The 16,144-nt window shown below is 41.5% G+C and overlaps 1 protein-coding gene across 6 annotated transcripts in view; it reads left to right on the forward strand.

Annotated features, from left to right (window-relative positions):
* Positions 1-13,899, forward strand: part of LOC139663309 (CLIP-associating protein 1-like) — a 66,756-nt gene extending 52,857 nt beyond the window's left edge. For 4 of the 6 annotated variants that reach the window (XM_071541947.1, XM_071541949.1, XM_071541946.1 and 1 more), the window contains 7 exons: positions 2,925-3,088; positions 4,140-4,370; positions 5,389-5,591; positions 6,294-6,422; positions 6,913-7,119; positions 7,919-8,035; positions 10,009-13,899. In XM_071541947.1, the coding sequence (XP_071398048.1) occupies positions 2,925-3,088; positions 4,140-4,370; positions 5,389-5,591; positions 6,294-6,422; positions 6,913-7,119; positions 7,919-8,035; positions 10,009-10,092 (1,135 nt within the window). In that variant the 3' untranslated portion in view covers positions 10,093-13,899. Of the gene's footprint in view, positions 1-670; positions 800-2,924; positions 3,089-4,132; positions 4,385-5,388; positions 5,592-6,293; positions 6,423-6,912; positions 7,120-7,918; positions 8,036-10,008 lie in introns of all 6 variants that reach the window. The other 2 variants (XM_071541945.1, XM_071541944.1) reach the window with 2 other exon arrangements.
* The last annotated feature ends 2,245 nt before the right edge of the window (positions 13,900-16,144 follow it).

Raw genomic sequence — 16,144 nt, forward strand, 5'->3', positions numbered from 1 at the left:
CCAACCAGCCAAATTATCTTTAGAATAGAGGAGAACCTCCAGTTGATGGTTGGATATCTGCCAAAGTGGATGGTACGATGACTTAGGGCTGAACAATTAATTGAAATTTTATCGAAATCGCAATATGGCCTACTGCAATTTTCAAATCGCAGGAGGCACAATATTTGTTAAAGGCAAAATGTGTGTCAAAATACCATTTTAAATTAAATGTTGTCGTGCTGCAGAGATATCCTGGCCATATGACATCATATTCTACAGACTTAAGAAAACATCTTTGTTTGGTACAGATCCCCGCAAAAATCACACCATAATCATTTTAATACGTTTTTCAATGAAAACGAGAATAATAATGTAAAAATTATCATTCCCTCTAATATCGCAAATCATATTGCAATTGCAATATCAGTCAAAGTAATCGCAATTAGATATTTTTTCAAAATCGTTCAGCCCTAATATGACTGCAGCAAAAGTTTGCCAGCTGATGGTGATTTCCCACCCTGACTAACACGGACTGAGAATAGTGCTTCTCCTCTTTTTTTCCACTTTTCTCACATCTCTATCTTCTCCCCTTGGGCCGCTTCCCTCCTCTTCCTCCCCTCCCTCTCCTCCGATTCTCTCCTTCCCCTCCCTCCTCCCCCCCTCCCCCCCCTGCCCGCCCCGGCTCTTACAGTCGGCTTTGGGGCTGGAGCGCCGACGGGCTCTCCAAGTACCCTCCTCCACCCTTCCCCTCTCCTCTCCCCCCCATCCCCACTTCCCACTCCTCCTCCCTCAAGGCCCTCCGGCGCGCTTACTCACCCAGGTAACCCCACCCCCCCTTTTCCTTCTTCTCCTCCCTCTTGTGGGGTTTCACAGTACAGGAGCTTAAGGTGGTGGTCCTGTATAGCTCAGATGTTAGGGCAAGGCACTAATACTGCCAGGGCCAAGGATTACATTCCAGTATGAACAGTTTGGTCAGAAACATCCACCCAAATGCATGCATAACTCCAGCCATTTTCAACCTGGACCGTATTTTCTCATCATTTCCCCATCACCGATCGATTCTGACTAAAAGTTTGTCTTCTGCTTCAATATGGAGCAACTTGCTTGCCTTGGTGCGTCGCTCTCCAATACAGTCCAAATGGGCCAGATTAAAAAGATTATTCAAACAACCACAAAATCACAAAAGCACCCAAACGCCTTTTTGTTTTTTTTACAATACATTGTTGCTCGTTTTGTAATGACACATCGATAAAAAGATAGAAATGAAAATGATCTATAGTAAGACTTTTTTTTGACAGTTTTGATGCTTCCATTGCTTTTGTACTTTGTTGTTTACTCTTTGCTGTGTTGAAAAAGACTTTTTTGCGCTTTTGGGATCATTTTTTAGAGTTAGAACTGTGTTGGAGAGCCACGCACCCAGGCAAGCAAGACGTAAGCTGCTCTATATTGAAGCAATTGACGAAATTGTCAAAAAAAAAAAAAGAATCAATTAGTATGTTGGGGAAAATAGAATCCAGGTTGAAATTGGCTGAAGCTATGCTTTAAGGAGGGAAATTCAAGTAGAAAACAAATAAATAGATGAGTGGACTTTTAGTTTCTTTTAGGCTTATTTTCTTCAGGAAGTGCTGTGAAACCCCTTAAGTTCTAACACGCTGTCATCCATATCTGTGATCACTTTTGCTTTGCTGGAGCAATTTGTGCATCCACCTGCTCAAATTGTTGTACATTCATTTGCTTTCTGTTTTTTTTTTTATGTCTCTATTTTCGTTGCTGAAACAAAAGCCTTCAGTGGAGGAATTGTATAATAGGTGTCTATGTGCTTGACTCACCTGTTTGTCTCTTCCTTGCGTGAGTTTGTCCACATGCACGGCTTTGCACGTGCACGTGCACTGCACTGTATGGTAATCCATCGTGGTGCACTGTCTTCCATAGGCAAGGTGGACTGCAGGCACAACCTTCTGTATGACTTTATGGTGTTGCCTGTTTCCCAGTCATGGACAAAACCTATCATGGTGCAAGAGCAACTTTTACACATGGGCTGTGTTCGAGAAGTTTAAATACTTTCCTCATTGTTCCTGTGAAGATACTGAAAGTCTGGAAAAGCATAGGAAAGGCAAAAGAATCTGATAATTTCCAGGTTGTGAAAACTTGACAAAAAGTCAAGAAAAGAGTATTCAAATAAACAGTGATTCCATTGCAATACGCGTGATGATGACGCAATTTTATTTTGTTGTTAATACACTGTCATTTCTTGTGCTGTGATAGCTGTTGCTCAAAGAATAATCTCCAGTTAGCGTATAGTTGCCTCGTTGACAGTCATATTGCTCATCTTGAATACTGATCACAATCTTCAAGTCCATTTAATGACCTCTAAAGTCTGAGAAAGGTACATTTTCTTCCTTGCAGCTTTCGTTTTTTTCTCAAAATTAAGGAAAATTGACCAAGTAATGAATGAGATGGAAAAACATATAAGGATCTAGCTAAGGATTAGGGTTGGTCCATGGCTAGGAAAGAGTCCTAAGGTCATTATTCACAAGTTTCAAAGAAAAGCAGTGCTGATAAAGTCAAATGACGGTATGAACCCCGTTATCTAAAGTGATCTTGGGTCAGCACTCCTGTTCTACCCTCAAAAGAGTAAATGGGGTTTGGGGAACCGCAAGATTGCAACCACAGGGGAACCCCAGAAAGTTCCTTGAAGAACTCCTTCATTAAGAGTTAATGAATCCTGACTGTACTACTAAAAAACCTCTTAGATACAAGATAGATACGAACCATTCAGGGATATTTTTTTCCAAGTATTGTGTCCCTTCGAATCTTAGAAGACCCCCTGATGAACCCTAGTTTTTTTTAGAGTATGGGTTGCTGTAACAGATCCAGCTCTTATGTGTTAGTGGCAGTTTTTATATTCTGTTTGACAAGCCTGTTTCTGCCCCCCGGTGCTGAAGCCTGCTGGAGTACGACAGTGAGAACCTGAACTCGGAGGAGATCTACAGCTCTTTGCGCGGCGTCACTGAGGCCATCCAGAACTTCAGCTTCCGCAGCCAAGAGGACCTGATGGAGCCGCTGAGACGGGACGGCAAGAGGGACGCCATGGTGAGGAGCGGCTCTAGTCTTCAGTCTAGTTTACTTACACATGTAAATAATGAAATACTTTAAAAAAGAGGTGAAAAGAATGCATACTAGCTCAACGGGTGAGACTAAAGAAACGTCATGGGCTTCTAAAAGTGTCTCGCCCTAAAAGGAGAAAGAAAAAAGTGAGTTGGGCAATTCTTTTTTGCATACAATACATACATTGGAAAAGAGAGAAGAAATGGCATACAAACTGTTGATGAGATGAAGGGGCGTATAAAAGCATTATCTCATCCAAAAAGAAAAACAAATTAAGATGACAAACAAACTGAGAACAAATTACATTGGACAAGAGAAGCCACTTGGCATGTTTTTATCAGGAACCTTGTTAGCTGTTGCCGCTTTTGCTGCTAATCAGTTTATATTATGTGTATTCACGGTAGGGCTGGGCGATAATTCAATATTATCATTTATCGTCTTTCAGTGGAATCATATCGTGATGATATGAAGATATTTTAATATCGTGACGCACATTTCTGCTGTCTAAATTGATGATGACAAGCAAATTTGACTTAAAAACTGATAAAATGAGGTATGGTAGGAATATTATTTGAAAATTTCAGTTTTGTTTGACATCACACCTAACATTACCATTCGGTTCAATGAGATGAACATTAATTTGATTATTTAATGTGATTTTGCATACATGAACCATATCGTGATATATATTGATATCGAGAAAAATCCTTATGATTATCATGATATTGATTTCAACCATATCGCCCAGCCCTATTTCACGGTCATATAATTCATTAGGGTGCTAAGAATGAAAGTTTGTACAGCTTGGGGGAAGAAGCTGTGATTTAAGTGGTTTGTCTTTCCTCCCAGTGGCCTGTGGTGCTGCCTGAGGGCAGGATTTGAATAATTCACAATATAAAAATGTCTCAGCGAACTCATTACTAACTCATCCTCAACAAAGTAGGCTGAGGTTATGCTCAATAATTCACACGTTCATTTCAAGCGGTCACACAAAATGGTATTCGAGGGTTCTTCTGATGTGAAACGTGTCCGGTGTTTTCCTCAGTCGGGAGTCGGGGCGTCGTCGGACTCGGACCCGCGGCTCGGCGGCGACGTGGTGGAGGGGGGGCGCACGGCCCTGGACAACAAGACCTCGCTGCTGAACACGCCTTCGCCGCGCTCCTTCTCCGGCCCGCGCTTCCGCGACTACAACCCCTACAACTACACCGACAGCATCAGCACCCTGGACAAAGCTGCGCTGAAGGAGGCGCTGTACGAAGACGCTGTGGAGCAGCTCCGAGACGGTGAGGCTTGGACAGTGGGAGAGGGACAGAAGGATTGTATGACATGTATTATTCTACACTCTTGTTAAGATTGATGTTGAAGTTTGCGCTCAGTCCAGACTGTGGTTTTGCCCTCGGTTCATTTTGCTGTGCTTGCCATCAGATGTCAACCCCTGTCTCCTTTTACCTATAAAACCTTGCATTTTGGGGCTGTTTCCTGTAGTAGGTTCGGATTACGTTCTCACCCCCAGTGAACTGAAAAGGAGTTTGCTCGGAATAGCATTTTCCGCATAAAAAATAGCATAACGTATGGGTAATCAGATCCTGTTTATTAGTCTGTACATTGCGCATTACCAGTCGATGACCTGCCGTTTATTGTCCTGAGAGAAATTAGTTTTGCAAGGCCAACACACAGCAACAGTGCACATTGTGTGTAACATACAACTTCCACAGGTTAATTGTCACTCTGGTCAGTCTGGTAATGACAACTCAGAAAGTGAAGTACACAACGTACTCAGCGCCGGGCACCATATAGAACAGCATTCATGGCTATGGTAGAAAGAGTGATGTAGTGTGTTTTTAACTGAAGTGCTTTCTGTCTTATTTATTTTGCAGGCCGCCGACAAGAATCTGTTGAAAACAAGATCCTGAATCCCAAGAGCTTCCCTGGTAAAGACATGTTGTGTCACTGTGTTATTGATAATTACAGGCATATGGGTTCTATTCTGAAATATGGTCCATCCTTGTTTGTTAGAGTAGGTGTCACTTTTTTTAAAGGGCAGTTATCTAATTTTGGAATTAAACTGTTCCCATCTCACATTTGAAAGGCCATAGATTTAGTCTTTCAAGTTGTAGTATGGCCACTGCGCTCAGACTGTTCGGTGCGATGTACAATTATTAGATCATATTAGTTGAAAATGTGGGGTCACGCATGATAGAAAGCTACTTTGTTGAGCACTTACTCCATGATGGACAGAACATTTTGGGCCTTCTGGCCTTGAGACGCTGACAAAGGAACCTGTGTGCCGTCCCACTGCAGCGGGCCCCTCTGAGCAGCTGGAGCTGGTCGGGGAGCTGCTGAAGGAGCTGTCCCAGGGCCAGGCGGGGGAGCGGGGGCCCGAGGAGCGGCGCGGAGCCCTGCTGGAGCTGCTGAAGGTGGCCAGAGAGGACAGCCTGGTCATCTGGGAGGAGCACTTCAAGACCATGCTGCTGCTGCTGCTGGAGACGCTGGGAGACAAAGACGTGAGGACCAACATTAGAACCTTTGTGCACCCTTGTGAAAACCCTTTTAGAAGCATATTGCTATTTTGCCAAAAGTTTAAATGCTTTTAAACCCCTAGTGCTCTGTGCCGTAAGCACTTAAAGCATGCTTAGCTCTCAGTACTGTTAGGAAGGTACAATAACACTTGATTTCCACTTAAAATAACAAGAAAGAAAGGTTCCTGGGGCCACGCATGCTGACTTGGCTCTGACTAGTGCTACTGTTATCTCCCTTCACATTGCAAATCTGTCTATAAATCTGTAAAGTTGAAAATCTAGAATTTGCACTCCATGTGACCCCCTCAAGTGTTTTCATCATTTCTTTTCAGACAGGATAGAGGAGATACATGGCAAAAAGAGCAGAGGGAAGCGTGCAGATAAACCATGAGCTGGATTCAAACCCATACCATTTCACTGCAAACAAACACATTAATGCACTAAATTGCCAAGGCATGCCTGTTGCTTATCTGTGTTGAGTATAAAAAAACAAATAGCCGCTGGGCTTTTATTTGGAGAATTTGACGGTGACATCTGAATGGACTAGTCCCTCCATAGGAACTTTACTTAAGCCTTTATTCAGTACCTGGATCCCCTCACTTTCCTTGTCCCTTTTTTGTTATTATTTGTGAGAAACGTATTTGTTGAAAGCGCTTTGTAAATAAATGCGACTCGACCCTCTCTCAGCACACCATCCGAGCCTTGGCTCTGCGAGTCCTGAAGGAGATTCTGAGGAACCAGCCGGCCCGCTTCAAGAACTACGCCGAGCTCACCATCATGAAGACCCTGGAGGCCCACAAAGACTCGCACAAGGAGGTGAGGACAAGGACGCTAAGGCAGGCTGGATAAGATCAGGATTCCTACACAGGCTTCTGCAAAGTCTGGGAAACTTTGGAAAATGAATTGGATCATTTCCAGGTCTGAATAAGTTTGAGAATTGTACAAAAAAGTGAGGTGTTCAGTCCTGATTGATGCACTTTCACATTTACAAATTTTGAAATGGGAAATGTATAGCAACACAGGAAGCCTGGTCCTGTAATAATAATGATTACTTGGTCTTGGTTGTAGGACATGTTGATTCACACTTTTCAAGGGATGCTGGGATGTCATGTTACAATTTTGTTGTCCATCACAACCTCTTCTAATTGGGGCTGGTATTAACATTAGCATCATAAGGGTGTGATTAAGAAATAATGTATTTCTTGTGATTCGGAGATGGAAATATAGATTTTGTTCATAAATTTAGTGTTCAACCCTACTTCAAACTTCACACTACTTCCCTCTCTCCCATTTCCCTCCATTGAAGGTGGTGCGGGCGGCGGAGGAGGCGGCCTCCACCCTGGCGGGCTCCATCCACCCGGAGCAGTGCATCAAGGTGCTCTGTCCCATCGTGCAGACGGCCGACTACCCCATCAACCTGGCCGCCATCAAGATGCAGACCAGAGCCATCGAACGCATCGCCAAGGACTCCCTCCACCAGCTGCTGCCTGACATCATACCTGGACTTCTGCAGGTAACAAGTTGACGACTACTACTAATACTGCTACTGCTACTGCTACTGCTACTGCTGTTACCTCTACTACTGCTACTACTACTAATCTACTAATACTACTACTACTGCTACCACTACTACTACTATTACTGCTACTGCTGCTGCTTCTGCTGCTGCTGCTACTACTACTGCTACCACTACTACTACTACTACTACTACTACTGCTACAACCACTACTACTGCTACTACTGCTACTACAACTGCTACCACTACTACTACTACTACTACTGCTACTACTACTGCTACCACTACTATTACTGCTACTACTGCTACCACTACTACTACTACCACTACTATTACTGCTACTACTGCTGCTACTACTACTACTACTACTACTACTACTACTACTACTACTACTACTACTATTACTGCTACCACTACTACTGCTACTACTACTGCTACCACTACTACTACTACTACTGCTACTACTGCTACTACTACTACTACTACTACTGCTGCTGCTGCTGCATTGTTTTTCATTTTTATTGTCAGATAATTGTTACCATATGCTATTCTATATTTGTTATGTTGTCTTTTTGGTATCTTGTTATCTTAATATATGCTATATATGTGTTGTACTTTTCTAAACAAAGTTAAAAAGTGCTGTAAAATAAGAGGAATACAACAAGCAGCAACAATCAATCAGCTGTAATAAAGGAAAAGCTTGTGCTGATAAACAAGATTAACTGCAGACCTGACTAAACACACATTGAATATTGCGTTCAGGCAGCGTGATCTACAGTGCTGTTTGCTGTTGCAGGGCTACGACAACACAGAGAGCAGCGTGCGGAAGGCCAGTGTCTTCTGCCTGGTGGCCATCTACTCTGTGATTGGAGAGGAGCTGAAGCCGTACCTGGCTCAGCTCACCGGCAGCAAGGTACGGTCTCCGGCTGCAGGACCGTCAAATCCTGTCAGGACAGCTTTTACTCTGCCGTCCTTAAAGAGATGATGCATGTGCAAATATTGTGTGCGATTTTAACAGAAATATTTTATAGACATCTTGCTATCAGTATTTCCTCATCTAAATATTCATTTTAATACCCAGCCAAGCTTAATCAAGTGGTAAATTTTTCCCAGCAGAGCTTTAATGTCAGTTAGAAAAAAGAAAATGGGTCAGATGACTTGGCCTCTTTGCAGAATATTTTACAACAATAGAAGAGAGTGTGAGGGGGGGCATGCAGAGCAAATACCAGTTTAGGATTGTATTACTTATTACGTATTTATTTAATTTTGAAACAACTGATATACAGTATGTAACTGTATATTTGGTAATTGATTCTGACACAGTTTTATGCGGTGTCTGCAGGTCATGTTAACTGCCTGCAACAATTTGCATCAAACTATACTACATCATTGATAGGAATGATCGTCAGAGTTTCCCCAAAAGTTTCACAAATACCACTGAATTTATTTGTACTATCAAAGACCTGATGTAAGCATGTATGGAGTGTAGTGGTGCGCAGTTATATTTTTTGTATGGATAAAAAAGCTAATGCAGATGAGGTATAAATGACTAATTTGTTCAGGTGAGATGAAAAACTCAAGGGACTTGTAAAAATATCTGACCTCAAAACAAAAGGAAGAAACAAACAAAACACCAAAAAATTAAACAAGAAAAGGAAAGACACAAAATTCTGTGGAAAGAAAACACTTACTAAGGCAGGAATAATCTTTCAGTGAGTCAGAAAGGTTTATAAACCATGGACAGACTTTGCATCGTCCAGTGGCAAGGATGAATGAACTAGCCCTTTGAATAAGATAACCTCAGATAACAGCTTAGTCACAAAAATATACTGCCCTCTACTCATAGTCAGAATTTCTCAAACATGTAATTCAACACAAAGCACACAGACACATCTCCACAGAATCAGAACAGTGCTGATAATCAAGTGGAATGGTTATCAAATTACAGTTGCTTGAAAATGGGTTAAAAAAACAACAACATTCTGTTAAAAAATGCTTCTGTGCCACCACTCTGCATTTTCCTACTTATTGATTTCTTAACATCAGCAACATTAGCCTAAAACAAAGGTTTTAGGCCTCTAGCTGACGCTCTTATTCAGAGCAGCTATGAATGAGTGAGCAGTTAGGGGGTTGCTGCCTTGCTCATGGGCACTTTAACAGGACACATGGCTGTTGATGGGACTCACGCTGGCTGTTGCAGAAATCAGGACCGTCTTTCTAACCTCTAGGCTGACCAATGCCCTCTCTGCATACATTAAAATCCAAAGGGGAAGGGCACAGCTCCATGCTTAATATAAAAACATATATATTTTAGATCACACCAGCACCACATAACCTCACAAGTAAATCTCACAAAGCTGTCTTTGTGTCATACAAGCTACAGGTAGTAGCGAGTTATTTATATAAACTCTCTTTTTAGAAGGTTCCCACATAGGTGTGCAAAGTGCAGACAACTATGTAAAATGAATTTGATCATTTCTACATCTTAAAGTTTAGAAATTGGACAAAGTCTGGACAAAAACAGTTGCTCAGTCCATACACTGTATACAGTAGATATAACTGCACATTTTATGTAGTTGTAGACCCCACATTTCACATATTGTAAAATGTGTTTTTTAAGCTATAGAGTAATATCGCCTAGTGGACATTTTTCATTTTTTTTTGAGTCACCATAAGCACACATCATTGAACACTGATAGAAATCTTCAAATCCAGTTGAGAAATTGTGGTCTGGATGTAGTTTTGAAATGGGAAATGTGTAAGAATCGGTCATTAATATGAAATCTCTCTCAAATAAAAAACGACTGATTGAACACAGCTATGCTCCTAGTGAGCGCGGCATGTGGGACGGGCCCGCTAACCCCCCTGCTGTTTCCCCATCTACAGATGAAGCTCCTCAACCTGTACATCAAGAGGGCCCAGACCTCCACCAGCAACAGCAGCAGCTCCTCCGACATCTCCTCCTACTAGCTCCCCCATGCTTCGATTCCAAAGTCATCATCACGCGAAGACCGTTTCATTCCACTGGCTGATGATGTTTCTGAGGTCGTCTTGATGAACAAATGGGATCATAGAAGGTTTTGCGAGACCAGGCCTCAACAGAAATCTCCTCTTACTAGCTCCCCATACCACCACCACCTTCAGTTTTCAAAATCCTCATTGTACAAATATCATTTCACTCCATTGGTTGATGAAGGAACTGAACTCATCTTGAGGGTCTTATAGGCCCAGAATCAGCATCTCCTCTTACTAGCTCTCCATGCCACCACAACACTCAGTTCCCAAAGCAAGAAAGCAAGAAGACCGTCTTCTTCTTCTGTTTGCTTGTGATGGACCTGAGCTCATCCTGACAGTTTTAAGTCATTTTGGGAACTAAGATGATCTTGGCAGGTGAGATGTTTCAGAGAGATGAGGCCCTGTGCCTGAAACGATGTCGTCTTCACGCTCCTCCTTACTGTCCCACGCTTTTAAAGTCATGATAGCATGACGACATCTTCTTCCATTGACGTATGATGGAACTAAGGTGATCTTGGAAATGTTTTTGAGAGGCCAGGCCCTCTGCCCCGAAACAGACTTCTCGTTTTACTAGTTCCCCATACCATAGCCCCCCTCAGTTCATCATAGTACAAAGACCATCTTCTTCCATCAACATATGGTGGAACGAAGGTGCTCTTTGCTAAGGTGAGCTTGCAAACTAAGAAGTCCTCCATACTTCCCCCACGCTCAGTTTTTAAAGTTATCATAGCATCAAGACCATCTTCTTCCATCAATATATGATGGAACTGAGGTGAGTTTGGACATTAAGGTGATCTCGGGAACTGTGATGTTTTGATGAGGACCATGCGGAGAGAAACAGTAGTGTGCCTCTCTCTGTCTGCTTTGTAGACCTTCCTGTTATATTTTCCTCCTATCATGAAGGCTGTGGAGGAAACCCCTCGCCTGTGGCTATCAGTATTCTTCTTTTTGTTCATTTATAGTACCTTAAATCTACTTCTTTGAAGAATTTTTGCTTTGACACATCATACCTTATAGTATATTGAATGTAAAGAGCTTTGAATGACAATGGATTTCACCTATTTGTTTTGTTTTTTTCCTTTCTAAACTACTGCCTCATTGCATCTAGTGGATCAATCTTAAAGGCATTGGAGTATTTTCCAAATGTGGACGATGTGCATTTGATTAGTAATGTGCCATATTGGGCAATTAAGGTGGCACTTGTGTTTTGAAGGCTGTACTCAAGGGTCCATCTGAAGATTAATACGTCTAAAATGATGAGCTTTGATTTCGCAATTACATTTAAGGCATTTAAGGCTGACACCTTAGTGAGTTCAACAGTAGAATAAACTTAAATTTCTTTCCTACTGTTGCTCTGGGTTAAGTGTTATCTGCCAAAAGTGTGTAATCCAAGTTCATAGCAGTGTACAACAAATGATCATTTGGCTGGCCAATGATTAAGTACTGGAAAGATTATTGTTTGGGCCGAACTACCAGCAGAGGATATCGCTGTTGTTGGATAAAAAACATGCATCTGCAAAAAGAAAGTTTTTCAGGGGTGAACGAAAGAATTTTTATTTTCTCATCTGCCCCTATATATTTTTAAAATCATACAATGGGTTTTTGACAGGGCCCGAGGCTCATGAAACTCAATGAACTCAGAAATAACCATGTAAACTCTTTAGTAAGAAAAAGAAAACCACTGAAATTGCAGTTGTGTTTTTTTTTTCCACAACAACAATGATGTAGTGAGTTGCTGTTTTCAGAAGGATCCAGATGAAAGGCCCAGTCCTGTGGAAACGGGGAGTATATTAGTGGTAATGTCTGCTGTCTTACAGGCTTGGGAAACCACAAGCTGTCAAGTCAAGACTACTGTGATTTGTTGAGTTTCATTCCAAAATACTGTACAGTATTTCCAAAATACTGTATAATATGTTACATTGACAATAACAAATTGAATGATCAGCAAGTTAGATGTCTCAAAAATACAAGAATCTTAATTATGACAATTTTGTTAGCAGTGTACTAAATATGGATAAATTATTTTAAAGTTTTGGAAACATGCATTTTTAATGCTGACCAGCAATTGTTTATTATTATTATATGTTTTTTAAATAATGATTTAACTTGGTGTTTTGGAAAGAAACTCCTCTGTATCCTTATCACTTGTTCCTAAATTGAATGTAAATCACTCTAAGGAGACCTTGACCTTTCAAATGTGAAATATTGTGCTTATACTTTTTTGCAAGAAGGCAAATGGGCAATACCTAAATCTAACAGAGAGATTGACAATCTGAATTATTAAATGCTACAAAAAAGCAGTTGACAATGCTAATTGACAAATTGTAAAGTACCAGCATTTGGGTGAAGAGTATGAAAGACTATGCTTGGTTCTTGGAAGTTAGCAATAAATACTCTAAGAAATCCAACTTGGATTTTCATGTCGAAGCACTGTAAATTTACATTGTATTCCTCCTTTGAGACGCTCTCGCTGGTCAATGTACAGAAGTGTCATTGTTTTTTTTAAGTGCACCTATAAAATGTTACTGCTGCTTAATGGAATACTAACAAAGGCACCTAATAAACTCCAGTGTATGTACTGTACCTTGGCAGAATGGGTTGGGTACAGTTATGATGTTGGAGAATGTACCACATTGACTGAAATATGATAAAAAGAATATTGGAATTTGATTGAACTCGCCTGGTGCGTTGGGGCCATCAAATTGTCCCAAACAACTGAACTCCGCCCATCTGGCGCGCCAGGCAAGTCCAAACAAACGCTCAAGGTTTAAGTCACGTTAATGGGACACGTGAACCCAGGCGTGACTGAAGAGAAGGTTGCTGTTACTGAAGATTTACCAGGCCTTACTTTGTCTCTGTAATACTCTTCAACCGCATTACATGGACTGTTAAATGTACTGTACCAGTGCACGTTGTCTCTCTTCTCAATTGTGAGAACTTCGCAATTTTATCAACTCTGGACTGAATGTTGCCTCAATAGCCGATGAAGTCCACTATGTCGTCCAATACCAGTGTTCCAATGTTAGCCTATTGCAATTTAGGCCTAAGCCGACTGAAGTTTTTTCTCCTTTTACTTTTTTGTACAGTATGGAACTTAAAATCATGACTTCTGAAACATATGTAAACTAGTTTCTGCATGCATACTTCACAACAATCTTAGGACATTCCCAGCCCAGTTGCTGTCAAGCAGGTAATTTAACTGTAATTTAACAAAATGTGCTTTCACAGTGCACTATTGGTTTCTATCAAAGCAAGCAAGCAAGCTAAGCTCCAAAAATTATCTATAGAGCAAATCTGCGTGTCCCTTTATCTCAGCAAGCTATACACATATTGGCTTGGATTGAAAAAAACACAATTTTGATTTACTGAATGTGTGCCTTTTGGTAAAGATTCTGGCTGTCCTATATGATACTAACCCATACTAACACTACACAGCTTCTACAGTTGGACTTCAGCCCCACTGCGAGTGACGATGAGTCATGACATAATGTGAGAAAGACAGGCGTTTTGACGAAGAGATGCAATGCTGTAAATAAGCTTAAAGCCAATGGTGTAATGGCAATATTTTCCATTGAAGCCTTGGCAGTTGTATTTGCTTGTAAAACCACTCACGATGCATGCCCTTTTTTTTTTTAGTTAGTCTTATTTCATCCTATACTATATTTATATTATGCTTTATTTCCCTGTGTATGACTGTACATATTTACATGTTTGGTTCTCTTTCACCTGTGATAGACTTTGCAGAACTTGAAATAAACTGTCAGACTTCTATGCTCTTGCCTCTGATTCTTTATTATAATATATGTAGTGTATATATTTATATGGGTAGTGTTCCTGTGCAGATGAAACTTAACTTATTGAAACTTATTGAACACATCGGAAGACACTTTTCTCGGTCTTTGAAAACATGGGAATCACATAAAAAGTATGGGAGTGTATGGAAAAGTATTGGTGTTCAGTCCCAAAATAACATTAACTACACTTATTTAGTTGCAGACCCCCTGTCATTTCAGATTTAGTGATATTTGTTGATGTTAAGAATAATAGTAGAATACTAGAATAAGTCATATTGCCGAGCCACTGTCAGCATCATATTGAAAATCAACCAAAACATTCAAATCAAGAAACTAAGAACAGGAAAAAGTGGGATTTTGAAATGTAAAAAGTACAGAAACCCTGAGATTGCAAGATTTCTACATGAAATGAACAGCAGATGGCGCTCTCAACACTTGGTACTCAACACAGTACTGTAACTCCACTGCAGTCTGTTATCACCACTGCTTGGTTTTTCAGACTTTAAATCATCATTGGTGATCTTTTACCCACTGCCTACCTAATCTGCTGTGATTAGATATGTCAGCAAGTGTTAAATGTTTGAATAATTTTAGCATTTCTGTGTTATGAACCATCTGTCTGTGTTGCCTCTCATCTCCATTTCCACTCGTATTTCCCACTCGACGCTCTTCAGTTGAACACGTGGCCGCTGTGGAGTTCGAACCTGTGACTTCTGTTACAGGACGGACTGCGGAGCCACACGGCCGCCACATGGAGTCCTTTGTGAGTTTTACCCCACAAACCAAAATGTGTGAGCCAGATCAAGTCAGAGCTGCAGCAGTGGTTTTAAAACTTCTCAGCTCGCAGTGCCAACTCACGACTCCTTTTGCAGGTATAGACATGCAAAATTGTGAACTTTTGACACCAGTGACTTTCATTTTTTCCATTTCAGGCTATTTTACATGATTAATTATTGGAGGAATGTTAGAGACTGCGAATATTATTTCACAAGAAAAAGGCATTCATCACAAAGATTTAAAAAAAAAATGAGAAATTTGGATATTGGAAATACATTTATTTCAGATTACATGAATCAACAAAGAACATTATGTGTCGGTGTGGATGGCATATGCGTGTCAAAAAATTACAATTACAATCCTATTAAAATCTACTGTTGTGCTGCCAAGTCTTATAGTGATCACACAATACAATCACAATAGGCCTATATTTTGTTGAAAAATGTACAGCTCACACATTACAAAGCGCCTACAGAAGTGATTTGTGCTGCGTGACCCAAAATCACATCAGCTGTAAGACAATTTCTGACCCATTGCCTTTAAATAGGTTTGGAAATGAGCACAAGCCATCAGCCAAACGCTGGTAAATCTCAGCCAATGGGTAGCAGTGAGTCTGTCTGCTCTGTCAGACACTTTGACAGGTGAACGACTGTCATTCGGAGGTCCTCATCTCTTCCAAAAAAAACAATTTGACAGGTATAGTAGTGAAAGTGGGTGGTGAGGCTTACATAGACACTGTGGCAGTGAAAAACTGAAGATGTTAGTGGTCAAATGCTTGTGCAAACCCAGGTGCCGTCCCTTCAAAGCCCCGCTGATGTGCCCCGGCTCTATTGGTAATTACAGTACCACATGCACAGATTAACGGTGGGCCAACAGTCTCTTTGCAGGCAGGGCCACAGTGTTTGGTTTACAAGCTCAGCTCTAACACGGTATAAATCTTTAAACAGATCCTTTGGATCACTGACTCCTAATGGGGCGTTTCATTCCTAGATCAAAGCGGGGTGGGGGGACGGTGCACCGGTGTTGGATGAGTCCTCCACGCTGCGCCGGGCGGCCCGTCAGATGTTCTACCTTGAAACGGGTTCGTTAACGCTCACATCTCTCGGCGGTGGCCGCGTCTCGTCGCCGACACGCCGCCGAGGCCCGCCTGTTCCATTAGTATGCACACCCTGTTGAAAATTAATTTCATTAAAGGGCCTCTATTTGCCTCCCCCCGCCCAGCTCCTCCTGTTTAAAAGCCCTCATAGTGTATGATTAGCGCGCATTTCCCCAACCTGGCTGGGAGTGGCGGCTAGGTCGGGAGGTCGCGCAAATGAAAGAGAACGACTTCATTGTGAGATGACTGGCCCATAAATCATCGGCCGTTTTCTATAAATCACGGCAGATGGCAGGGAGCGAGCCGAGGCTCATGGGAGCTCGTTGCGCCCCTGTGCATG

The sequence above is a fragment of the Centroberyx affinis genome, unplaced genomic scaffold (genome assembly GCF_046629955.1).
Source record: "Centroberyx affinis isolate AG114_WGS23_722 - 3 ecotype Tasmania unplaced genomic scaffold, CSIRO-AGI_Caff_v1 ptg003978l_1, whole genome shotgun sequence".
In the NCBI taxonomy this organism is placed as follows: domain Eukaryota; kingdom Metazoa; phylum Chordata; class Actinopteri; order Beryciformes; family Berycidae; genus Centroberyx; species Centroberyx affinis.